The sequence below is a fragment of the Lepidochelys olivacea genome (genome assembly GCF_965140295.1).
Source record: "Lepidochelys olivacea isolate rLepOli2 genome assembly, chromosome: 8".
Classification (NCBI taxonomy): Eukaryota; Metazoa; Chordata; order Testudines; family Cheloniidae; genus Lepidochelys; species Lepidochelys olivacea.
The window spans coordinates 44,387,512-44,414,341 of NC_140418.1; the positions used below are offsets into that span (position 1 = coordinate 44,387,512).

The 26,830-nt window shown below is 46.1% G+C and overlaps 2 protein-coding genes across 6 annotated transcripts in view; one reads left to right on the forward strand and one right to left on the reverse strand.

Annotated features, from left to right (window-relative positions):
- Positions 1–5,554, reverse strand: part of PACS2 (phosphofurin acidic cluster sorting protein 2) — a 180,179-nt gene extending 174,625 nt beyond the window's left edge. For 4 of the 5 annotated variants that reach the window (XM_084637745.1, XM_084637744.1, XM_084637746.1 and 1 more), the window contains exon 1: positions 5,343–5,554. In XM_084637745.1, the coding sequence (XP_084493871.1) occupies positions 5,343–5,464 (122 nt within the window). In that variant the 5' untranslated portion in view covers positions 5,465–5,554. Of the gene's footprint in view, positions 1–5,302 lie in introns of all 5 variants that reach the window. The other variant, XM_084637747.1, reaches the window with a different exon arrangement.
- Positions 5,555–11,867: 6,313 nt separating this feature from the next.
- SEC22B (SEC22 homolog B, vesicle trafficking protein) lies at positions 11,868–26,542 on the forward strand. The gene is made up of 5 exons (XM_084637545.1): positions 11,868–12,047; positions 14,817–14,926; positions 22,309–22,469; positions 23,350–23,496; positions 24,517–26,542. Exons 1-5 carry the CDS (start codon positions 11,973–11,975, stop codon positions 24,669–24,671), a joined length of 648 nt encoding a protein of 215 aa, XP_084493671.1. The 5' UTR covers positions 11,868–11,972; the 3' UTR covers positions 24,672–26,542.
- The last annotated feature ends 288 nt before the right edge of the window (positions 26,543–26,830 follow it).

Genomic DNA, 26,830 nt, shown 5'->3' on the forward strand with positions numbered 1-26,830 from the left:
GTACTTTTAAAAAAAAAAACAGCTGAGATCAACAGAAGAACAAGCACATCAAATCATTTGTTACACAAAGAAGCTGATCCCTCTCTTTCAAAGAGAAACCACACTCCCTTCCACCTAATGTACAAAGAATCAAGCACAGGGGACACAAAGATTTAACTGAGCAGGAGAGTGAATTTGTGTGGGGGGGTGGAGGGTGAGAAAACCTGGATTTGTGCTGGAAATGGCCCACCTGATGATCACTTTAGATAAGCTATTACCAGCAGGACAGTGGGGTGGGAGGAGGTATTGTTTCATATTCTCTGTGTATATATAAAGCCTGCTGCAGTTTCCACGATATGCATCTGAGGAAGTGAGCTGTAGCTCACGAAAGCTTATGCTCAAATAAATTGGTTAGTCTCTAAGGTGCCACAAGTACTCCTTTTCTTTTTGCGAATACAGACTGACACGGCTGTTACTCTGATAACTGAGCTATGTGTCACTGAAGAAAACTATGGTTCTTTGCCACTCTTTTTCACAAACTAAATATGGCTTCTGAGAACATTTCTCCCCATAAAGCAACTAGATACTTAGCCCTTCAAGTTTTAGTAAGTCCACATGAACTGGCTGGACTTCCAGTAAATCAAAACTAAAAGGAGATCTTCCTCTCGTCCTTGTGAAGAGTGATATTGCATATATTATCCACCACAAAGTCTGCTAATCAGCGATCAACTGGACAAAATGAGCAAAGCATTCCAGTCAATCAACTCTCAGTGTACCAGTCCACCCACAACACTCAAGGCTTCATACCAGCTACACAGGGCAATTCACTGAATGAGACCGTTGCCTTTTATTTCCTTTATTGGCAAGCTCTTGTCCACAAAAGCATTCCAAAATATGTCACATTCCCCAGTGCGTGTGTGTGTTGAGAAAAAAAATAACTGCAGGCACTTAGCCCCAATTATGTATTCCAATAAAGCAAGCACTTGCTGGTCCAATCACTGCTCCCCTCTATTGCTGTATGCCAACAGGGTAGGAATGTCTCTGAAATGGAAACAAATGTCTCTAGAGATTTATCTACACTAACCTAAACTTTTTAAAAGGGAAGGAAATGTTCCCTCCCAAAGCATGATCCTTCTGCATATTCCACCCATTCTCTGCCTTTTTACTGAGTTCAAAGCAGTGGAGTTTGAAGAGTCTTAAAAGTCAACAGGCGCACAGAAGAGAAATTGCAGCCAATGAAAATCCAAAGGAAAACACCAAGCCCATTTTCCTCTCCACTCTCCTCCATGTATTCACAGATGTCTGCTTGAAGAGGGAGCTCTCATTCTCATAGAGTATACTGTGTCTTCTAATGTCACCTTTTGATTATAGCATGTCTCAAGGACATTCCTGCATCCCAGGAGGTGATACTTGCAATATTCATGGTCAAAAGTTTCAAAGATGAGTGCCTGAACTTAAATATAGTCTTAGGAAAGTAACTTTAGCACTCCTTTTTTTAATATCTTGCCCTCTCCAATCACAGACACCTTTGTGTTCTTATGTAGCACTGCACCACATACAATGAAATGCAAAACAGTAGTCTGATGTAATGTTAACAGGTAGAGTTAAAACAGCCAGGAAAGGCTAATAATGGTTCACTGAACAACTTAACACAGCAGCATTTATATATATATATATATATATACACACACACACACACACGGAATATTTTTTATTTCTGATTAACTGTGTAGCATATTATTGTTTGTTCTAAAATGTGCAGCATAAAATACAGATGCACTGACACCAAACTAATGTTTCTGTAGGAACCTCAACTTTTCAATCTTCTGACTTAGTTTTGGCTGTGCACTCAGTGTTTTTATTAGTCTACTGCGTTTTGCAGACCTGCCAAGTGTCATACGTCTCTCACAAAATTCACACCTGCAGGGTGACACGCATTCCCACGGCCCAGACTGAATATTCTGCATCCAAATGGGCTGCAGCAACATCTGACAATTATGGTTCGGCCACCAGACGCCGCTGTGGCACCTGGGGGGGAAGCATGCAGCCAAGCAGCTTCTGTCTGCTGCTCCCCCTGCTGGACCTGGAAACAGCACCATGAGGAGCAGGCAGTGACAGCAACCACAGGGAGGAGGCAGGGTGGAACCGACCAGACTCCCATACCCAGCACCAACCACCAAATAGGTCTCAGTTGCCCCCAGTCCTTAGACACCCACTGGGTTTCACAATGTGCCCTATGGCTTCTATCCCCAGACTCTCACAAATCCAGTTTCCTTCCCAGATATCCCCAGACACTCCCATAACCCAGCTTCCCTCAAACCCCAGTTCCACACACACAAATTCAAGTTTTCTTATGCCCAGCTTTCTGCAGCCATCTCCATCAGTCCCCCAGCCATTACCAACCTCCACCCAGCCAAATTCAGCCTTCCTCCCAGCCCTCACTTTGTATTTTATTTGTTTGGGTTTTTAGAAATAAAAATGGTCTCTAGTGATGTTAGCCTCCAACTAATCCCAGTCACCATTTGAAATACACACCTCCTTGAGGTACTTAGGTTTTGTTGTTGTTTTTTTTTTTTTTTTTTAACAAGGCTGAGTTATAAAAGCAGAATCATCATGTACATAAATAGATTGGATGATTGCAGCAAGAGAAAACTTTTCAGAGTTTAATTTGCAGAATGTAGCCAGAATTGTGGAGGTCTCTTATAATTGTGGGAACTACAATTTCTCCCAGTTCCCAACAATCTCCTCCTGTTCCTGATGCTAAAGTAGGGATTTGAAGGATTTTGTTGTGTGTGTGTGTTTAACTGAAAAAGTGATGATCACACTCATGCAAACTGTCACACTAGAAACCTGACAACACACCTTGAGTCTTCTCAGGCTACTTTAAAGTCACAATAAATACAGAGCTTGTTGGGGTGTCTGCTAAAATGTTAGATTACTGGGCATACTTGGTGATTTCACTCCTATATTCATTTGTTTCCCCCTAAACCAAGCAAAGACAGTAGCACTTCAAGAACTCTTGTCACTGTCACCTGCCAAAACCCCGTCGTTTTTGGTGTGACCCTGCTGAGAAAAAAAAAAAAAGGAGAGAATATTTTTTCCTACACAAACAAGACGACAAATAAAGGGATCTTCCTCAAACATTCAAATATACTCCCCTTTGGGCAGATACCAAGCATGGAAATATCAGCCCAGAAAGTTTGGAGAGTTATGAGCAAGTGAAAAGAGCTTGTTAGAATGGAAATGCACTTTCAGCCCGATTACCAGAAGCCTAGACATCTGGTATAACATATTCAGACAAAACTGTTACAAGATACTGATTAAAAGCTTGTGCATTTCTCAACTAGTGTGGCAGACTCATTTCAGGAAGAGGGCATACAAGGGGCAAAAGAAGGGGTCAGAGTTAATAGGGAAAGCTGCAAACATTCTGCCCCTCTTAAAGTAAAGCAGCAGGCCATTACTTGAAAGCTCACCATGCTCACAATTTGGCCTCTGGTGAAAATGGCTGTGAGAGCAGCTCACATGTACAGGGCAGCAGCCCACCAACCCAATATTCTCTGCTCAATCTAATTGAGTACTAATGGGTAAAGAGTAAAGGGAGCAGCAACTATCTGCTAATCTACCCCAAGGTGGGGAGCACCAAACGAAGTTGGGACACCTGTTTACTCTGCACACGGAGCCAGAGATCTTTTTATTGAGTGAACAGCAGTGAAAATGAAAAGCAGGCAACCTCCAGATTCTATGCCCCTCATGTCCTGAAGTCCCTTAAACCCGATGAAGTGAGCTGTAGCTCACGAAAGCTTATGCTCAAATAAATTTGTTCGTCTCTAAGGTGCCACAAGTACTCCTTTTCTTTAGACCCTGTAGTTTACCTGTGGTCGCATTCCTATTCTCATGGACCGTTGAAGCCTGGGGTTGAACACAGACATCTCTGGAGTACTGGGATAAGGGAACACAGACAATGACATGAGTCTAGGGAGCATGGCTCAGCAGTGGAGGTTCCCCAGTGACTCTCCTCCCAGTGCTGCTGCCTGCCAAAGTTCCCTGAATGCCTAGTTCACAGCATTCCATCCATCAACCTGTCTGCCCATTGTTCACATCCAGTTTGTGTCATTTTTATCATAAAAAGCCAGGCTGAGGATTTGTCTCTAGAAACAAGAAAACATGACTTGATATTAATTTAGGAAGCTTGCTTTTATGTTTTTTCTTCTGTTATGATCATAAAAACCCTGACAACAGAAGTTTATCTGGGCTGGGGGAGCATGAGGGAGATGTCAGGGCTAAACAATGGGACCAGTGTGACAATGCAAGTAAGGTGCACTGCTGCCCAGCTAAACTCCCACCCACACGCTTTTTCCATCATCCCACCCACCACAAAGCCCCATTTCACACAGCTTAAGGTGTTCTCATGCCAGTTCATTTTTGAACAACTAATACCCACACAAATAAATAACAAGTAACGAACGGGAAGATGCTAGTAAGTACTATTAAAAATTAAGGAATTTGCAAACAGAAGCTAATCAACAGATGCAGTCCCGAAAGCCAGGATGTCACCAGCTAAACCAAGCCTCCCCTGCCCATTCATGTCAATTCACATGCCTTACCACCCAACCAACAATAAGTGCCCTTTCCAGTCCACCCACAAGGCACTCACCCAGTCCCTCCAGACACACAACCCTAACCCCATGCTCCCTCCTCCCCACCCCTTCCAGGTACAGACCTCACAGGCACGCATCTAGGGAACACAGCTGGGGCTTAGGCTGCCCATCTGGGTACAGAGGTGGGGCAGGACAGGTGCATAGAGGCGGACATGCCCCAGAGCAGCCCCAGGGCTGAGCGGTCTGTGAGGGAACAAGCACGGCTGCGGAGGAGCGGGGGGCACTGCCTGCCTGCAGGAGCGGTCCCCACCTCAGTGCTAACTAACGGCACATCCGGAGCTGAATCCGAGCCCTGAGCTGGGCCCCGCGCCCTGAACACAGCCAGGCTCTCCCCGCCTAGCAGGGGGTCCGGGGCAGGTCCCCCCCACGCCGGGGCAGCCTCCCGGGGCAGGGCAGCCAGGACCAACACGGGGGACCCGTCAGGAGCACACCCAGGGCTCTCACGGGTCCTGCGGACCCCCCCTCCCCCCGGCCCAGAGCTGGAAGGGAAGGGGGCTCCGCGGGGAGGAGGAACCGGGGGCACGGGGTGCGGGGGGCTGCCCCGCCTGGCCCGCTGTGGGCGGGGAGCCCGCAGGCTCGGCCTGGCCTGGGGGCAGGGACGGGGCCCGGACCGCCATGGGGGTTGCAGGCAGCCCGCGGCAGGGGCTGCCCCGGTGCAGGCCTACCCGGGAGCGGAGGGGGGCGGCGGCTCGGCCCGGGGCTAACCTGGGGACGCAGCTGGGGCTGGAACCGTCGATCTCCCAGGTGGCGAATAGGTTCATGGGCACCGGGCGGCTCAGCACCCCGGCGCCGCCCGGGAAGCTCAGGCGGCCCCGCTCCGCCGCCATCGCCACAGCCGCCTCGCTCCCGCAGCGGAGCCGGCAGCCGCCTGCAGCGAGACGAACGCACCCCCCGACCGGTCACTACGCCGCGCCTACCGCGGCCGGCCAGGGTCACATGGAGGGGGCGGGGCCAGAGCGCGGCGTGAGGGAGGAGCGTGGAGAAGGGAGGGGCCTAGGTAGATAAGGGGCGGGGCTTATGGGAGAGCGGAGCTTGGAGTACAAGCCCCGGTAGAAAAGGTGCAGTGGCTGGGCGGTGGTACAGGACTCGGAGCGAAGAGGGGACCGGTCTGTATGGAGGGGTTATTGAGTCCCGGGTCTTCCAGCCTTACCAGAGAAGATAAGGCTGTGTTGCAGCGGGGAGCTCAGTAATGGTAGAAGCTTCCTGTTTGAGTACTCGAGTTGTTATTTAAAGAATGGCTCTTTGTCTTCACCCTTCAGAGCCTGCAGATAGGGAGGAGTTTGGGGAAAGGGGAGAGAGAAACAGACAGAAGTCCACGGGGCGGTGCTTAGGAAGAAGAAGCCTAGGAGTCAGCAGAAGGAAAGTGGAAGAGCCTGGGGAAAGGCAGGCATTTGGAGAGTTGAAGGGGAGGATCTTAAGGCTAAGAGAGGAGGAGCTTGGACAAGGGCCTGCAGGGCAAAAGTCTGCGAGACGTGGGGAGCCTGGAGAGTGGAAGTTTAGAGAAGGAAGCAGAACAAACCTGCATGAGGAAAATAAGACAGGAGAGATGCGAGGATGTTTCGGGAAAGGCTGGGGAACCATAGGGAGAAAGAACTCGTAAATGTGTGGAAGAGCCTGGGATGTGGGAGGAACATACAGAGGACAGGAACCTGAAAAGAGAACAAGGAGTCCGGTAGCACCTTAAAGACTTACAGATTTATTTGGGCATAAGCTTCTGTGGGTAAAAAACCCACTTTTTCAAATGCATGGAGTGAAAATTACAGATGCAGATGTAAATATAAAGAAAAGGAGTACTTGTGGCACTTTAGAGACTAACCAATTTATTTGAGCATAAGCTTTCGGATGCAACGGATGAAGTGAGCTGTAGCTCACAAAAGCTTATGCTCAAATAAACGTGTTAGTCTCTAAGGTGCCACAAGTCCTCCCTTTTCTTTTTGCGAAAACAGACTAACACGGCTGCTACTCTGAAAGATGTAAACATACTGACACATGAAGAGAAGGGAGTTACAGGGAGAGGGATGGATCAATGCTTTGAGCCTGCTAAACCCAGGGTTGTGAGTTCAATCCTTGAGGGGGCCATTTAGGGATCTGGGGCAAAAATTGGGGATTGGTCCTGCTTTGAGCAGGGGGTTGGACTAGATGACCTTCTAAGGTCCCTTCCAACCCTGATATTCCACTATTATGATTCTATGATACCACAGAAGTGGAGAACCATGCTGACAGGGCCAATTCGATCAGGGTAGATGTAGTCCAGTCCCAATAATTGAGAAGGAGGTGTCAATTCCAGGAGAGGCAAAGCTGCTTTTGTAATGAGCCAGCCACTCCCAGTCCCTATTGAAGCCCAAATTAATGGTGTTAAATTTGAAAATGAATTTTGGATCTGCAGTTTCTCTTTGAAGTCTGTTTCTGAAGCTTTTTTGTCCAAGTATGGCTACTTTCAAATCTGTTATAGAATGTCCAGGAAGACTGAGGTGTTCTCCTACTGGCTTTTGTATGTTGCCATTCCTGATGTCCTATTTGTGTCCATTTATTCTTTTACATAGGGACTGTCCGGTTTGGCAAATGTACATGGCAGAGGGGCACTGCTGGCACATGATGGCATATATCACATTAGTAGATGTGCAGGTGAACGATACCCATCTCGCTCTGTCAATCTGTTTCCTCACTTCCCCAGGTGGGTATTGCAGTTTTAAGAATGCTTGATAAAGATCTTGTAGGTGTTTGTCTCTGTCTGAGGGATTGGAGCAAATTTAATTGTATCTTAGGGCTTGGCTGTAGACAATGGACCATGTGATGTGACTACGATGGAAGCTGGAGGCATGTAGGTAAGTGTAGCGGTCAGTAGGTTTCTGGTATAAGGTGGTGTTTGTGACCATCACTTATTTGCACTGTAGTGTCCAGGAAGTGGATCTCTTGTGTGGATTGGTCTAGGCTGAGGTTGATGGTGGGGTGGAAATTGTTGAAATCCAAGTGGAATTCTTCAAGGGCCTCCTTCCCATGTGTCCATATGATGATGTCATCAATGTAGTACAAGTAGAGGAGGGGCGCTAGGGGATGAGAGCTGAGGAAGCGTTGTTCTAAGCCGGCCATAAAAATGTTGGCATACTGTGGGGCCATGCGGGTACCCATAGCAGTGCCACTGACTCGAAGGTATAAGTTGCCCCCAAATCTGAAATGGTTGTGGGTGAGGACAAAGCTCAGCCACCAGATGTCCCATGGCCTTATCAGGGATACTGTTCTTGACAGCTTGTAGTCCATCCTTGTATGAAATATTTGGTATAAAGAGCTTCTACATCCATGGTTGCCAGGATGGTGTTTTCAGGAAGATCACCAATGCATTGTAGTTTCCTCAGAAAGTCGGTGGTGTCTCGAAGATAGCTAGGAGTGCTGGTAGCGTAGGGTCTCAGGAGAGAGTCCAAATAGCCAGATAATCCTGCTGTAAGAGTGCTGATGCCTGAGATGATGAGGCGTCAAGGGTTTCCAAGTTTAGGGATCTTTGGTAGCAGATAGAATATCCCTGGTTGGGGCTCTGGGGGTGTGTCCATGTAGATTTGCTCCCATGCTGTAGCAGGGAGTTTCTTGAGCAGATGGTGTAGTTTCTTTCTTTTGGTACTCCTCAGTGGGATCAGAGGATAGTGGCCTTTAGAATGTGGTGTTGGAGAGTTGCCTGGCAGCCTCCTGTTCATAATCCGGCCTGTTCATTATGACTACAGCACCTCCTTTCTCAGCCCCTTTGATTATGTCCTCACCCATAACTATTTCACATTTGGGGACAATGTATACCTTCAAATCAGCGGCACTGCTATGGGTACCCGCTTGGCCCCACAGTATGCCAACATTTTTGTGGCTGACTTAGAACAACGCTTCCTCAGCTCTCGTCCCCTAATGCCCCAACTCTACTTGTGCTACATTGATGACATCTTCATCATCTGGACCCATGGTAAAGAAGCCCTTGAGGAATTCCACCATGATTTCAACAATTTCCATCCCACCATCAACCTCAGCCTGGACCAGTCCACACAAGAGATCCACTTCCTGGACACTATAGTGCTAATAAGCAATGGTCACGTAAACACCACCCTATTATCGGAAACCTACTGACCGCTATACCTACCTCCATGCCTCCAGCTTTCATCCAGACCAAACCACACGACCCACTGTCTATAGCCAAGCTCTACGATACAACTGCATTTGCTCCAACCCCTCAGACAGAGAAAAACACCTACAAGATCTCTATCAAGCGCTCTTACAACTCCAATACCCACCTGGGGAAGTGAGGAAACTGATTGACAGAGCGAGATGGGTACCCAGAAGTTACCTACTATAGGACAGGCCCAACAAAGAAAATAACAGAACGCTACTAACCATCACCTTCAGCCCGCAACGAAAACCTCTCCAACGCATCATCAAGGATCTAGAACCTATCCTGAAGGATGACCCATCACTCTCACAGATTTTGGGAGACAGGCCAGTCCTTGCTTACAGACAGTTCCCCAACCTGAAGCAAATACTCACCTAGCAACCACACAAAAAAACAGTAAACCAGGAACCTATCCTTGCACAAAGCCTGTTGCCAACTGTGTCCACATATCTATTCAGGGGACACCATCATAGGGCCTAATCACATCAGCCATGCCATCAGGGGCTTGTTCATCTGCGCATCTACCAATGTGATATATGCCATCATGTGCCAGCAATACCCCTCTGCCATGTACATTGGCCAAACTGGACAGTCTCTACGTAAAAGAATAAATGGACACAAATCAGAGATCAAGAATTATAACATTCAAAAACCACTTGGAGAACACTTCAATCTCTCTGGTCACTCGATTACAGACCTAAAAGTGGCAATTCTTCAACAATAAAACCTCAAAAACAGACTCCGAGAGACTGCTGAATTGGAATTAATTTGCAAACTTGACACCATTAAATTAGGCTCGAATAAAGACTGGGAGTGGATGTGTCATTACACAAAGTAAAACTATTTCCCCGTTTATTTTCCACCCTTACTGTTCCTCACACATTCTTGTCAACTGCTGGAAATGGCCCACCTTGATTATCACTACAAAAAAAATTTTTTTTTCCCCCTCTCCTGCTGGTAATAGCTCAACTTACCTGACCGCTCTTGTTACAGTGTGTATAGTAACACCCATTGTTTCATGTTCTCTGTGTATAAAAGATCTCCCCACTGTATTTTCCACTGAACGCATCCGCTGATGTGAGCTGTAGCTCACGAAAGCTTATGCTCAAATCAATTTGTTAGTCTCTAAGGTGCCATATGTACTCCTTTTCTTTTTGCGGATACAGACTAACATGGCTGCTACTATGAAACCTACCCTTGTTAGCAAAAGGTTAGTGATTGCCTTGGCTACTTGCATCACAGCAGCCCCCACAGTAGATTTGCCCACTCCGATTTGATTCCTGACTGACAGGTAGCAGTTAGGCATTGCAAGCTTCCACAGGGCTATTGCCACTTGCTTCTCAACTGTCAGGGCAGGTCTCATCTTGGTATTCCTGTGCTTCAGGGCAGGGGAAAGCAACTCACAAGGTTTCATGAAAGTGGCCTTATGCATGCAAAAGTTTCGCAACCACAGGGAATCATCCCAAACCCGCAACACTATGCGGTCCCACCAGTCTGTGCTTGTTTGCTGGGCCTAGAATCAGCGTTCCACTGTATAAACGTGCCTCATTGACACCATGATATCCCAATTGCCACAGCCCGTGTTTTCAGGAATGTCTGTGTCCATGTTCGCCTCACAATCTTCCTCATGCGGGTGGTTCCTAGCTAGGCTCTGCACATACCGCAGGATAATGCGTGAGGCATTTACAATGCTCACAAAAGCACTGCAGCTGAGCGGGCTCCATGCTTGCCATGCTATGGTGTCTGCATGGATAACCCAGGAAAAAAGGCATGAAACGATTGTTTGCCATTGCTTTAAAGGAGGGAGGAGAGACTGAAGACACATGCCCAAAATCACCTGTAACAATGTTTTTGCCCCATCAGGCATTGGGAGCTTAACGCAGAATTCTAATGGGCAGTGGGTACTGTAGGATAGCTACCCACAGTGCACCACTCCATGAGTCAATACTAGCCACAGTATTGAGGACACACTCCACCGACCTAATGTGCTTAGTGGGGACACACATGATCGACAGTATAAAATTGGTTACTAAAGATCGACTTCTATAAAATGGACCTAATTTCATAGTGTAGACATGCCTTTAATCTGACCCTGTAGGGCCATTCTAATGATCATTTTGGTCCCATTTGCCCTTAAAAGTCTATTAATTATTAATTTGTCATTATCTTCCGAGATATTAAAATGCCATCTAAGGGAGGCAACTAACTCCAAGAACTACTGTGCCCCAGCTTTTAACCTAGCACATCAACTATAACTAAGTACTAGATAAGTCAAGAATTACTCTAGTCTATAGCCATTCACTCTGGAAACCAAAGTGAAGGGGGAGTTAACGGTAAGATTTGCCGAGTTAGACACCTGAGAACGAGTGACCACACAAATTCAGTGTAAAAAGAGGATGTTATTTACCTGGGTATTCACAGCACATACATCATACATACAATGCAGTAACTACAGGGAGATGTGAACAAAATGCAAGGGAACCCTTGGCTGCCCACGGAATCACCAGACATCGTGTTTTGTGCCGAACTTACAGCATTTCTAGACCAGGCTTTGAGAGGCCATGACAACAAACTCGTCAGCCCCACATGGGATGGCTCTGCAAAAACAGGCAGTAAAGCGCAGGGCAGCAGCGGGAAGCCTCAGCTCCTTCTTCAGTGGGATGGGCAACGGGGTCAGGGCTGTCCACCGCTGGCCCGGCCTCCCACGCGGGAGTCGGGCCTGCTCGGGGCGGGGGGGCCTAGCCCACGTATCCTTCGGGTGAAGACCTCCCGGGGGAGCGGGAGCAGGCACCGGTGCGGGGTGGGCAGTGGGGGCCACCCGGGGCCGAGCTGCCTTGGGAAGCCCGACCTCCCCGGCCCTAGCCTCATTTATCGCCTCGCCCTACTCCGCTCCTGAGTGGAGCGCGGCCCAACATCCGCCCCGCCCGGATCTCCCGGCTTTGAGCCCCTCGAGTCGCTCCCTTCTCGGCCCACGGGTCACCCCCTTCCTCGGGCCGCTCCCACCGGAAGTGGATGGAAGTCGGATGGAGTTCGGCAGCGGACCGGAAGTAACCCGGCAGTTCCAGTGGCGTGGCCCGGATGCTGCGCTGGGTGTTTCCGGCCACCTCAGTAGTAGAGGCCAGTCAGAGGGTGGCAGCAGGTGGGGCGGGTGTGGGGCCGGGTAGCGGCGGCTCCCGCGTTGGAGCGGCGCAAACATGGTGCTGCTGACTATGATCGCGCGGGTGGCGGATGGGCTCCCCCTGGCCGCCTCCATGCAGGAGGATGAGCAGGTGAGAGACCGAGACACCCCCCGCCCCAGAACATCCTAGATTTCCCCCGAGACCCACTAGATTCTCCCTCTCCCTACCCAGAGTCCCCTCGCTCCTGAGACACTCCCCCACCAATCCCCTCTCTCCTGGCCCAGAGCCCCCTAGATTCCTCCTGCTCTCCCCTCTCTCGGCCCAGAGATCCCCCCAAGCACCCCATCCTGGCCCCGAGATCCTCCCCAGATCCCTCCTGTCCCTGTTCAGAGGGCCCCCCTTCCCAAGCCAGAACCCTCCCCCAGATGCACACTCCCCCTTCCTGGCCCAGAGGCCACCTCAGACTGAGATCCATCCCAGTGGGGACACAGAGGCTGTGTGGAAGCTTACAAAGCAGACCCTAGGTGGGTTGGACGTGTGCCCTCAGAAGGCTGTGGTAGTGTTTGACTGTGCTGGGAAATGTGAGTTTCATGCAAGGTTGATGACATTTGGCACTGTTCTTCTTGCACTGTGACCCCATTGGAGACTAGACTCGCCCACTCCCTGGCACCAAGAGAGAGACTTGAAATAGCAATAGATTAAATAGTGTGTTAGTGGGTGATTAGTCCACTGACAACAGAGCAAAGTACAGCCTTATAATTCTGGAACCTAACGGTACCTTTTTAATGTTAGTTGGAGCTCTTTTCCAATTCAGCAAGGCTACTTCTGTTATAACCAATTATAATACTCATTAACATTAAACCTACCTGTAACCTGATTTACATTTTTGCCACCTTTTTATTGGCTTTTTACATTATGCATTATTTAAATTAACACTTGCATCAGTTTCAGAATGGTAGCCCTGTTAGTCAGTATCAGCAAAAAGAACAAGGAGTACTTGTGGCACCTTAGAGACTAACACATTTATTAGGGCATAAGCTTTCGTGGGCTAAAGCTCACTTCATTGGATGCATCTAGTATTTTCTGGGGCGGGGGGAGCAAGGGCATGGCAGGCTCAGGGAGGGGTGGGAAGGTATGGAGTGGGGGCAGGGCCTGTGGCAGAGCCAGGGGTTGAGCAGGGAGCACCCCCCAGCATCTTGGAAAGTTGGAGCCTCTAGCTCTAGCCTTGGAGTCGGTGCCTATACATATTAACTTCTGAAGAGCCGCATGTGGCTCTGGAGCCACAGGTTGGCCACTCCTATATTAATGTGATCATTTTAATAAGTGTTTTTTAAATTTTAAAATGGTTTATTAAAAATCCTGCTAAAACAATTTATAACCAAAACATAGCCACAACATAACTTTGGGTCTTGTGTTTGCTACCTTCAGTTTTTTATTTTACTTTTTTTTCCAATTTATTTTTAGCTTTTTTTACACTACCAGGTTTAATTTTCCATACTTGTCTACACTTAGACTAACTTAAACCTAAATCTAACTTTTATTTAACCTATTTTATAGGCTACAGCAGACACAGCCCACATCAATTAAAGCGTCTTTTTTGTTGGGTAGGGGTGCCACCTCCCCAAACGATTTACGTAACAGAAGCATTCTTCCATCAACATAGTTGCATCTGCCCTGGGGGTTAGTTCAGCATAGCAATGTCGGGAGGCGGTGGTTTTTTCACACCCCTGCCTGATATAGGTATGTAGACTAACTTTTAAGTGTAGACCAAGCCTTGTAGCCCTTAAGAAAGGCGGCGGCTAGATTTGGCACCAAGATCTAGGCACCCTGCCTTCCCCCGGCATCTAGACTCTGAGAGAGAGAGAGAGAGACCATGAGTTCCCCCAGTATCAATGAAGTTCCTAGAGATCCTTCTAGCACTCAAATCCCAAAGTAGATCAAAACTGTGTAAGAAACCAAGACCCACCCGTCAGTGAGATTCTCACTTAGCTTGCTCCCTCAAAAGTGTGCAAGTATTACTTCTGGAGAGAGAGATCCTGTCAGTATGTCTTCAGTGCAATGTAAGCCCAGGTTAGTAGAACTCAAGTTAACAGACCCAGGATTTGTTAATTGTGGCTTGACCATTTATACTCATTCCTGTAACTCTAGGAATTGTTGAACCTTGGGTCCCATCTTGGGGCTCCAGCATCCACTAAATTATGCCGGTCTGAGTCCAACCACCCTTATCCCGGACTTCTTAGCACCCTCCCAAAATGTGTCCACTTTGTTCATGGTGCCACGTGGGAAACCTTGACTGTCCAGAGGACAAAGATAGCTGGCCTGTGGAATTGTAAGACATTTTTGGCAGAGCATGAGTCCAGCAGGGCTGTGTCTACATTACAAAGTAACAGGGCTTGAACCCTATGTTCCAGTTTGACTCAGACTTGCACCCTCACCCCTGTGGGGTACTGGGACCCAGGGTCCAAGTTCTGAGTTAGCAAAATTTGTGTGTAGATAGATGGGGGTGGGGTAGGCTTAAGCCTGAGTTCAAACCTGGGGCTGATACTGCAGTATAGACATACCCTGTGAATCACGAACTCTTCCCCTCTCCCTCAGGGCAGAGAGACTGAAGCACCTTCTCTGGACCAAGACCAAGAGATGCTACAAAAAACAAAACAAAACTCCCTAGGGGACCTCCTAAATGGTGACTGAGATATTCATCAGAGGTAGATTCCTGAGATTTACCAGCACCTACCACTTAGTTTGGCTGTGTCCATTGACTTCAGATCCAATTCTGGTAAAACTGTTTGAGGTTAGCTATGGATATCATGTTAGTTTCCTTGTGGGAAAAGGGCCTCCCTGTAAGAGGTTGTTATATTGTTTGCAGTTCATTCTGCCATATGGTAGAACCATGTCTAATAGACTTTTTTCCCTTCTCAGTCAGGTCGGGACCTCCAGCAATACCAGAGCCAAGCTAAACAGCTTTTCCGGAAGTTGAATGAACAGTCGCCTACCAGATGCACCCTAGAAGCAGGATCCATGGCTTTCCAGTAAGTATAACATGCTGTCGAGATTAAGGTGGACAATGTAGGCAACCCAACCTACGTTTATAGAAAACTGAAAAGTACTTCCAGGAGATGTTGGAGGTATATTAGAAATTGGGCCATTGGAGAAGAGTAAGAGTCAGTAAACTATCCCACCAGCCCACGGGAAACCTGTGCTCAGAGAGAGTGTTTCCTTTTATATGCTTTCAATCATTTTAAAATTTCTTTTCTTTTCTAGCATTGTTAGACTTCGTGCATTCCTATCCAGTTCTTGTTTTCCCCCACTCTCTTTTCTGTAGACTGCATATATTTGGCTCCCTTTAAGTTTTGTCTACAGGTTGTGCCCACTAATCATTCTAGCATCTGTTGTCCTTTGGATTCGCTGAGGTTTATCAATATATTTTTTTAATAGTGAGGTGTTCCATCTATACTTAGGTTAGCATTACCAAAGTTGATTCTTCCTACACAAGGTTCTCTTCTCTCTCCATTCCACTATGGCATATCCTTTCATGTATCATCCTTGCACTGCAAACTCATCTAACTTGTTGTCCATTATTTCCCTGAATCTCCTCAGCATTTCTGCTCTCCAGCAAGCATTGTCCATGTTTTATACACTTTTGTCTAGTATTAGTATCCCGAAGTGTCATAGCTGCATTTAGCTCATCCATTTGAGTTCACTGTCTCTCTCTAAAACCTTCCATAATGTTTGCCCTTTGCTTTCATTGTAAACCTTTCTAAGTTAGGGTCATCTTCAAATCTTACTAATGTACAACACAGTTCTAGCAGACTTGCTCAGGGTAAGCAGCGAGCTGGGAAAATCTGCAGGCAACACAACATCATGTAGGTTAGGCAAGACCTGAGAAGACTGATGTACTTCAGAGGGACCTAACCAAGCTAGGCAGCATAGTGGCAGTTGAAGTGAAATGTTGACACATTCAAAGCTATGCAGGTTGGAGGGAATAATTTTAACTCCTGCATCTCCTAGGTTCTATACTAAAGATTGAAAACATTTGACTTGCTATCTTTAGAGAGGAGATTAATAAGAGGGGACATAAAAGTATACAAAATGATGAAAGTTATAGAGTAGGTAGAGGCACCTCTAATCACCTTCTCTCATAACACAAAAACAAGGGAACATCCAAGTAAACGAAAAGGTGGCAAAGTCCAAACTGATAAAGGAAATGGTTTTCAATGCAATTAATTGCCACAGGGTCTCATTGAGGACAAGATGGTAGCAAGATTTAAAAAAAAGTACAGGTAAAAAGATCTCAAGTTAAAAACCCTTGTTTGGAAGCACCCTCGTGGCACAAAGCCAGTCTCTAATGTTTGGGGCTTAGGAGGCAGCTTTCCTCAAGATGGGTTAACACATAATCACTTACTGCAGGTTTTTTCACATTTTTTCCACTTTTCTCTAAAGCAGTCTGGTGCTGGCCATTGTTGGCAATAGGATGCTGGACTAGGTAGCCCACTGATTTGATCCAGTCAGGCAATTCCTGTGTTGATAATTTCTGTTTCTAAAGATGCTACTTGATACCTCTTCCCAGTTTGCAATCAATCTGTCAGTCATTTGTTTCCATACCACAGTATTATCCAAACATCATTCTGACTTCCACTGAGATGCCTGGGGAAGATTATATCTAAATCATAGTAAAGCTCTTGCTATGTAGTGTCTATGACTTTCTTTGCTTAGCAGACTTATAACTATCAAAAAAGGCTATCCATTTTTTTGGTCACAATTATTTATGAATTACAACCACCTTGCAGTGGCTTTGATCTCATCAGAGCTGTTAAGCTAAGAAAATTCAGCCAAGCTCAGTATTTCTATGGGAGATCTTAGAGAAGCAGTTGAGGGGTGTTGGAAGTGTTGTGGGTGAGTAGGCAGGGAAGGTGGACTTTGCCCTGTCAGCATTGAAGCTGTTCTTCAGCCAGCTGTTAAGGGATGCAGATTGCTGCTGGTGCCATTTTTAGGATGAGACATAAAGTCACAGATGAAAAAGAAAATCAGTTTTTGTTTTAAACAAAAATTCTAATGAAACTTTTGATAATGCTGCATGGAAAAAAATGGTGTTTGAGATTTGGCCTAAAATAAGCTTATTTAGTGGCTAGTGCATTAGCTTGGTCAAGGGAAAAATGTTCTTCATTAACTGAAGTTCTAACTCCTTTAAAATAACATAGTGCAGAGTAAAAAATGCAATGACAGCTGTCGTTGTGGAGCAAAGATATGTGCATGACTAATGAAACGTGCACTTCTCCAAATGTGCTGAGGTGTTAATATGAATAGCCTTGAAACTGACAAAGTTTGAAGAAAATTTGGCTCTCGCTGAGACCCAAAACCAGGTTTGAAGAATTTTCTTCGGTCATTTTAATGTTGGAGATTAAAGTCCAAAAGCCTCACAACCAACTCAGTTATCGTGGCATGTGAGTACACACACTGATACTTATGCAGGTGATAAGTGCCTATGTAGTCTTTTGTGAAATTAGTTACTAGCTGACCTTTGGCTGATTTTAGTGTCATAAGTCTTTAAGTGCACAGATTACTAGTTCCATTAAAAGGCAACCATTGGCCTTTGCTAGCTGGTGCCGCCTAAAGAAGTGGTTTTTTTTCTCTTTCTTAAAATAAATATAAGAAATTAAATTCCAAAAGTATATTAATTAAGATTGCACAGATAAACATTCAGAAATCAAGAATGCAAAAAGTTAAAGGTGGCCAACTGTGTATCTGTCCCCTTACATACGTACATTGCAAAAATGCATAATTACATGATTTTATACTGTGTTAAATTTTATGACAAAAAAGTGTTAATGCGGTGTTAAAGTTGAGAAATCAAGCAGTTATGTGAGAAAATTGATATTACGGTTAATCTGGGCTGTCAATGCTATGCGGCATTGGAAATCTGTGTGCTTTCTCTGCCGATATAGAAAACTTGGAATCTGAAACAGTTAATATCACAAAGGGAGTAAAAACAGCTCTGGGAAACATAGAGATCAAGGCAGGAGAGCTCAGATCAAATCCGGCTGGCCTAAAGTGTGATGGTGCGGCTGTGCATATGGCAGGAGACCGTGTTAGAGAAGATATTGTACTCTTCTTGTACTTACCTTTAGCTTGCTGTTATATCTCTCATAGGAGATTATCCCTATCTTAAAAGGTTTTGTTTTGAAATATGTTTTCTCATTTTACTCTTCAAATCCTGAAAGATTATGGATTGCTCAAACTCTTGATAATGGTTTGAGGTAACTGTGAGCTATGCCGGGAGGGATCCAGTATATGTGTTGGGTTCAAAGTCAGGCCAGAACACTGAAGACAAGGATCAGAAACGATCGCTTAGCTAGCACTGTTTTGGAACATAATGTAGAAACTGGGTCATGGACTGATGTAGAACAAGTTAGGGGCTTTCTTAGGGAAATCAAGAAGCTAATCTGTGAGTATATTTTATTTCATGGTGGACAGTGGTGACTACACTCTTAGTGTTCAAGGCAATGCCCATTGTTTGAGGCTTTTTACTAAAGCTAGTAAGTGCCATGTTGGGACTGGAACAAAAACAGATAATCCTGGCCGCTGTGTCTAAAAACTAATTCTTGAATGTGGCAAATTTGAAGGATTTAAACATTTCTGGCTCTCTAGAGGCTAAGCTGAGGAAAAATCAGATCTTTATGCTTGAAGCTGCTGTTGAACATATGGATACCAGATTTACCAGGCTATTGTATGGTTTCAAAACTTTGATTCCACACAGTGGCCTAGTGATTGAAAAAAGAATTGGCCCATTATGGCAATGTAAAAATTAAGTCTGCTAAATCACTACATATAGGTGTTAAGTAAAGAGAAAAGGAAGGGTGACTTACAAGTTACATTTAATGCCAATAAATCCACAATAGTGCTTATGCCTGATGAAAGTTTTGAACCCCTCAGCCAGAGGTGGGCAAATTATGGCCCGCGGGACCATACTGCCTGACCCTTGAGCTCCCGGCCGGGGAGGCTAGCCTCCAGCCCCTCCCCTGCTGTCCCTCCTCCCCCGCAACCTCAGTTTGCCGTGTCGCCAGCGCGGGAGGGGGCTGCTCTGCAGGGGCATGGGAGGGAGGCTCACCTGCAGCCTCAGGGGGGGCGTTGTGGGTGGTGGGAGCATGGTGAACGCGGGCGGAGGACTCAGGAGGAGCACTGGAGAGCCGCGCAGTCGGCCAGAGAGAAGCGGTGTTTTGAAGGGTGAAACCACTGCTTCTCTCTGGCTGTGCCGCTGCCCCTGCTCCTCCTGAGTCCTCTGCCCATGTTTGCAGGGCCACATTCTGAAAGGGGCTTTAGGTATGGGGTTGGATAGGGGGTGGGGTCCCCGGGGTCCTGTCAGGGGGCGAGGGTGTGGATAGAGATTGGGGCAGTCAGGGACTGGGGGGGCTGGATAGGGGGTGGAGTCCGGGGGGGGCAGTTAGGGGCAGGGGGTCCCGGGAGGGGGTGGTCAGGTGACAAGGAGTAGCAGGGGTTGGATGGGTCGGGAGTTCTGAGAGGGGCGGGAAGTGGGAGGGGGGCAGATAGGGTTAGGGTTTGGGGGGGGGGCACAGCCTTCCCTACCCGGACCTCCATACAGTTTTGGAACCCCGATGTGGCCCTCAGGCCAAAAAGTTTGCCCTTCCCTGCCCTAGGCAACCTGCCTTAGAGGTTATATTGTTATTGATGGGAATATGTCCTCATTGTCTTGTATCACTGTGGTGCTACAATACGAGTTTTCCACAGTTATTTAAATTAAAACAAGCCCCCAAACACACACGTGTGCTCTGTTGCATGCCATGACTTGGGCTATTTAATCATATCCGCATCCAGTGTAGGTGCTTTTCAGGCCTCTCTGGTATGCTGTACTACTGGCTGGAAGGGGAACAAACATGGTAATAGACATAAACAACAGCAAGCAGCACTGTTTAGTGGAGGGGTAGATAAGTGCTAGTCTGTATGTTCAGATCTAAATCTAAAAATCCAGTGGACTTTATCCAATCAGATTTGTACTTGAATTAGAAATAAAATACATATTCTCCTTACTAGCATGGGAACTCAAACTGACACTAAAGTAAGGACAAAACGAAACTTACAAGAACAAATGATAGTTGGACACTAAAAAAGGGGTGTGTGTGGTGGGGGGGGGTTTTAAACCCTGGCTCATGAGTCAAAAACAAAACAAGTGGAATGCAGCAAAGTGCCAGTAAGCAGTCACACCAGCTACTATATTTCATCTTAACCCACATGTGAATGAGTGTGAAAATTATTGGCACAATCGCCCTTTCTTGTCAGATAACAAAACCTGAAGTCCCAGCAGCCCATGGACAAGCAGCATTTCTGTTTCTCAGCTTGCCTCTGTGAGGCTTTGTGTATGCAAAATGGAGTCCTATGCCTAAGACTCACCCAGGGTGGAGTTTGGGGTGCCCCAACTAGTCTCCTCAGGCTGTGCGGGGCTGACCACCTATCTGTCTGATTGCCAGGGGATTGGTGCAGTTGGCGACCCATTCCTGTGCACTTCTGAATCTCTGTAGGAGGTGCCACAATAGTCTCTCTCCCTATTCCCCCCTTTCCTGCTGACCTTCAGGAGAAGATGCATGCTCCTGTTCACTGTACATCATATCCTCTCTCCCATACATTACGGAGCTGCCCTACTGGGTCAGACTATGGTGCAACTTGGTCAGTATCTTGGCTCCGACAGTGGCCTGTACTAAAGCTTGAGGGGGATTATACAGAACAGGGCAATTATGGAGTGATCCACTCCATCTTTCACTCCTGGCTTTTTGTAGTGAGAGTTTAGGGTTGCCCTGTGTATGCGGTTGCCTTCCTGACTGTTTTGGCTAATAGCCATTGATGAACCTATCCTTGATTAAATTATCCAGTTCTTTTTTTGAACTTTTGGCCATCACAATACCCTGTGTCAATGAGTTCCGAGGTCAGTTGTGCATTATGTGAAAAAGTACTTTCTCTTGTTTATATTAAACCTGCTCCCTGTTAACTTCATCACCTGAGCCTTGGTTTTTATATTATGGGAAAGGCTAAATAACACTTCTGTGCTCACTTTCTCCATGCTGTTCATTTTATAGACCTCTATCATATCCCCCCCCCTTAGTCGTCTCTTTTCTAATCTTTTTAGTCTGTCTTCATACGGAAGCCATTCCTTACCCTTGATCATCTTTGTTGCCCTTCTCTGTACCTTTTCCAGTTCCACTACATCCTCTTTGAGATAGGGTGACCAGAACTGGACACAGTATTCAAGGTGTGGATTTACTGTCGATTTATATAGTGGGATTATGATATTATCTGATTTATTTTCTTTCCCTTTCCTAATAGTTCTTAACATACTGTAAGGCTTTTTTACCACGGCTGCACATTGAGCAGAAGTCCAGGGTGATGCCAAGATCCTCCTTGAGTGATAATAGCTAATTTAGAACCCACCATTTGGGATTATTTTTTCCAATGTGCATTACTTTGCACTTGTCAATGTTGAATTTAATCTGCCATTTTGTTGCCAGAAAGGGCATGGGAGTGTGGGGCCTGCCTCCTTCAGATGACAGAATGTCAGCAGGAAGAGGGGAATGTCCCTTATTCTGCTCAGTCCAATGTCAGGACTTTTTAAAACAACAACCAGAAACACTAAGAAAATTCCCAGGCAAAACTTTGTTAAAATGAAGTTAAAAGCCTTTGGCAGGGATTGAAACCAGGATCTGAGGCCTCAATAACACTGTAATTAGGGAAAAGAAAAGAGAAACTAAGGCATTCAGAAAGATTTAAAATGAAGCCTAACGTGTAAATCTGTGGAAATTCAGTCATGGTATTTGCAGTAGAGTAACTCTGTCCTGAGCAATGCCCTGAGAACCTGAAACTTAGACTACAATATTCACCCCAAACAAATAGTTCATTTTAGCAGGGAATGCTAGGACTAGACTGTAGTATGCTGGTTTGTGCCAACTCAGCTGCCTTCATGGCTACAAAGTCCAAATAAAAATGCTTTACTATGTCCTGGTAAGATGAGCTTGCTGAAAAGAGTCATTCCCCACTCCTCATTAAGGGCTCCAACCTGCCAGGCATTGCCTGCTCTCATCACCTTGCAGGGTCAGGCCCTAGGATTCTGCGTTCCAGCCAGTCATCCAATATGATGTCTCATATAAAGGTCTCCTAGGAGGATGAGAAGGTGGAGATTATGGTACTTGCAGAGGAAAGGAAAGGCTTAGTGCAGTGACAAGGTATCTGAATATTGGAGACACACGTATGAAACCACCTGTGCTGTGCGATACCTGGTATGCTTTTGTGTGTAGTATAATAATAAACCCAAAGGCTGGGGCACTCCACCATAGAGGAAGAAAGATGGGAAAGGGAAAAGTGGTGTCTTACAGGGGCAGGGTTAAAATTTGTCCCGTTTGTTCTCTTCTAGCTATGTTATTGAGAAAGGGGTGTGTTACCTGGTGTTGTGTGAGGCCACCTTCCCCAAGAAGCTGGCCTTTGCATATCTGGAGGATTTGTATTCCGAGTTCGATGAACAGCATGGAAAGAAGGTGCCGACGGTCTCCAGGCCTTATTCCTTCATTGAGTTCGGTGAGGTCCTTCCCCTTGAGAATAATTAATAAACATCCTGTTTGTTTGGCCACATTAGTCTCTCCTAGCTCAGGCCGTGGAACTTACCACTGACAGTGGAGAAATCTGGTGTTCTCTATGAGGCCAGAAATGCCAGGTACGTGAATGGAGAAATGGTAGGGGAAATGACAAATTTCCTACAATCCAACTTTCTGCTTTTAAGTCTTGTTTTTTTTCTTGTTAGCACTTGTGTGCACCTTGCTCACTCTCTCTGCAATGTTCTGCCACTGGGGTAGCCCAGAAAAAGGTAGACAGCACTGGATGCTCATGCTCCGTAGGCAGCCATATTGTTACTCTAGGCAGTGATTGTCCCCTGATTGCTGGCTTGCTTCCCACCCTTTAACACAAACTTCCTCTCACTTGAGGTCACTTCCAAAACAGCCCTCAGCTGTACTTTTCTGGCAGCATTGGAGAGGTGTGGGAAGTGGGTGTGAAGCATGGTGGAGCCACCATTCATTAAGCATTGAGGAAACCTCTGAGCTAATTGGCTTTATATGTACATGTCCTCTTCTGGGTGGCCTGTTTTTCTAAGTCCAAAGGGCACCCATCCTGTCAAGTGCTTTGTCCCTGGTGTAGGCATGCAGGATGCAACATGCTCTAAAACAAGTCATCAGTGCTCCTTGTGCCTGTCAGGGGAGGAAGGGGTTGTTAAATTGTCCTTGGGGTATGCTGCCCTGAGGTTGGGTGGTTGGAATCTACTCAGAGCGGGGTAAGGGGTGTGGTGGTGGTTGCAGTTGTGGAGGGAAGGAGGTAGAAGCTGGCTCGACAGGTGTTCTTGGCATGGCAGGCAGGAAGTGCTGGGAGAAAAGTTTTTCATGTTGACAACTACCTTTTGTTCCAGACACTTACATCCAGAAAACCAAAAAACTCTACATCGACAGCCGGGCAAGAAGGAACCTAGGCTCCATCAATACAGAGTTACAGGATGTGCAGAGAATCATGGTGGCCAACATTGAAGAAGTCTTACAGCGAGGAGAGGCGCTCTCAGGTACATGGAGTTCAGCTTTTGAAACTCTTTCCTCTCTCTGAGGCTATCAGGCAGGAGATGGCTGAGGGAAGGATTCTGAGACTGGGTAGCAAAGAGGGCCTCCTGAATCAAGATGGCCTTATAGTATATATGTCTGGCTCAAAGTGCATTTTCATTTGTCTGATCTACACCATAAATACGGCTAAGATGTATTATGGGATATTTTTGGTAAAAGTCATGGACAGGTCACAGGCACCCATGACCTGTCTTTTACCAAAAATACCCCTGACTAAATCTCTACTTCTGGGACACTGCTGCTTTGGGGGCCCCTGCTGGGGACGGGCCCTGCTCAAGTGCTGGGGTTTGGCTGCCCCCCCGGCCGCTGCTCCTGGGGACTACTCTCCAGATGTCCTCCGGGCACCCCTGGGGCCACTGCTCCAGCTGCTTGGGAGCTCCCCAGAGCCAGCCACACTGGCCCCAGGGACTGCCAAAGTGGCTGGCCCCGGGTCACTCCAGCAGCAGCAGGTGCAGCTGGCCATGGGGCGGCCCTGAAGTCAGCCACACCCACAACTGCAGAAGGCATGGAGGTCGCAGAAAGTCATGGGATCTGTGACTTCCAGGACAGAATTACAGCCTTAATCATAAACCATCTGGCAATTTGTAACCCTACTTTGGGAGGAGCCAAAGCCCCTTGTGGGCTTGGGGCTGTTCTTGTCCTGTGAAGATGAATGTTAGTGATGTGTGTCAAGGACAGGAGTGATGCGTGCTAGTGTTTTGAAGGTGCTGGTGAAGCTCCTGCTGCTGTAGTTACTCTTGTCCCTTCTATGTTTGGGGAGGTAAACCATTTAGATTGCATTGTGTTGTGGCTTGACTGACAAGTTTAATGTAGGAATCCTTCAGAACATGAGGAACGGGGGATGCACAATAAATCAGATGAAGCTCCAATAGAGCAGCTGCAATTATCTATGAACACTAATGTGGGAGTGTCTTGTTATTGTTTATCCTGCAACTAATCTGCTTCCACTTTCTCTTCCTTAACAGCTTTGGATTCTAAGGCCAACAACTTGTCCAGTTTGTCCAAGAAGTACCGTCAGGATGCAAAGTATCTTAACATGCGTTCCACCTATGCCAAACTGGCAGCTGTAGCTGTGTTTTTTATCATGTTAATAGTCTATGTGAGGTTCTGGTGGCTGTGAGATGTTGGCAGTCACTGGAGAGGGAGATCCTGTAGCATGGCAGGTGTACATGTGCAGCACACTTTGTTCACAGGGATGTGCATTAGAATCCACACTGGACTGTCACTTTTAAGGGTGTGTCCTGAAAATGATACCGGAGTACTACACTGCTTAGTGAATCTTAATCATAGGTATAAAGTAGTCTTTGTGGACTAGAGGCTTTTCCTATGAGGCACTAAACACTAGGGACTCTGTAGAGTGTGGCCTCCCAGTGTACTAAACTCATTAACAGTGCTGTTCGATGTGTCCTGGAGCAGTTAATCAGTGAAGTTTATCCTAATCAGGCGATACTGGCAACAGTCACTTCTTCCTCCCTTTTAAAGAGTAGCTCTAGTGGGAAATGGACTCTAATGAACATTCCTTGTGTCTGCAATGTTTGCTTTTCTAGAATCTGGGTCTGCATTTGCTTTTTTAAAACAAGACTCCCTTGTTTGAAGGCTGATTCTGCACTGTACATATTGTAATGGCTTTCACCCTTGTCAAACTAGCTATTGTTGGGTTTTCATTGTCTGACATCTTTGCTTGTTACATTTTCAATTGCTTTAGGAATAAATGGATATTAAATTATGCCTTAAAATTACATTATATTTAGTCTTAAGAGAGACAGTGAAAGGCTACTATCACTGACTTCTACAAAATTAAACTACTAGTTTGTAAATCTCACTTTCCTGGCAGTTGTGTATAAGAGCTTGTTTTAACGTGACTCAGAAGAGTCTGCTGGTGTAATTAAAAAGGCACTGGCCCAGGCACAATGCAAACAATTTCATCTCTGTTTTCCTGCCATCTAGCTATCTCCAGAATCATTGCATTGTTTCTTTCTCCTCTGTAAACATTCTCTATTCCTCAAACCAGTGTATCACTACCGCTAGCTTTCCAGCACTTGCAAACTACCCTACAAAAACAGCCCAGTATGTGTGGTGGTGAAGAAAAAGTAGAATGTTGCTTTAAAGAAACGTTTCAGTTTCACGTTTCTGTGAGGTTGGTGATAAAGAATAGTACTGAGTTTTAAAAACCAAGATTCCTTGTTAATGTCCTGTTCTCCCTGTGGTCACCCTCTCTCCACTTCTGTTGGCAAGATCTAACTAGCTGAAGAGAAATTCATAATGTGGGGCTACAGCATTTAATTTCTTAACTTGTTTCTCACTAGATAATGTAAATAGTTCCATCATGATGTGATTTTTTTAAATTTTATTTTATTGGTCCAAGTGCGAGAAACTTTGTCTTGCTTATTAGGCTTTATTTTTTTTTAAATCAAAGCTCTGTACAGGCATCCCCCACCTTTTCCACAGTAAGGTGTCTGTTTCTGTCATTATCTAGCAAGTGAACACTCTCATAGAACAGACATAACAGAAGGAAAAATTCAAAGTTCCTCAGCATCTTCAGAAAACACTTAATTTGCTGCAACTCTGAAAGTGTAAGCTGTAACCATAGATTGTCTCCTACAGTAAGGTAGGACATAAGAGCGAAAAGAAGCCTCAGTGTCTCCCCTCTCTTCCTCCTGTTGGCAGGCAACTAGAATTTGTCTGCCGATCTACTTGCAAACCTGATCTGTCAGTTAGTCTCATCTTCTGATTTTTGCATGATGTTTCCATTTGTTTGTTTGTAGACAGCTGTACTTTTAAATTCTTAAAAGTTGTGTCCCTAACAGATGAATGTACAAGTGATGTAGGTCTGTGTGTAACTTAGGTACTGAAAGGTGAGCAGACACCACGTCTAGATTCTGTAATGACCTGTAGGGAGTAAAACTCTCTCTTGCAGTGAATGGCAGCTCAGTGAGCAGTTGCCTGCTGCATCCCCAGTGTCACAGTGAAATAAACACTTGCAAAAGTTGATTTCCTTTAGTGTGGAGTTTCCTGTCTACATGTACAGTGTTTTCAAAAAAACACCCTCTCCTTCATTCTCATGGTCCAATTTGTCCTGGGGTAGAACTTGGCAGAGGCCACTTGGTAAATGCTGTATTAATGGAGTAGGCTTATACCTAGGGTGGAGCATGCCCTTCACCTGAAGCTGGGTTCAATTTTTTGCCTGTAGGTTGGGTAGAGTTTGGCAAATGCCATTGTCCTTTTCTAGCCCCTAGCGGGAATATTTCTAATGTTACCTATTACAGGTGGGCCCAAAGC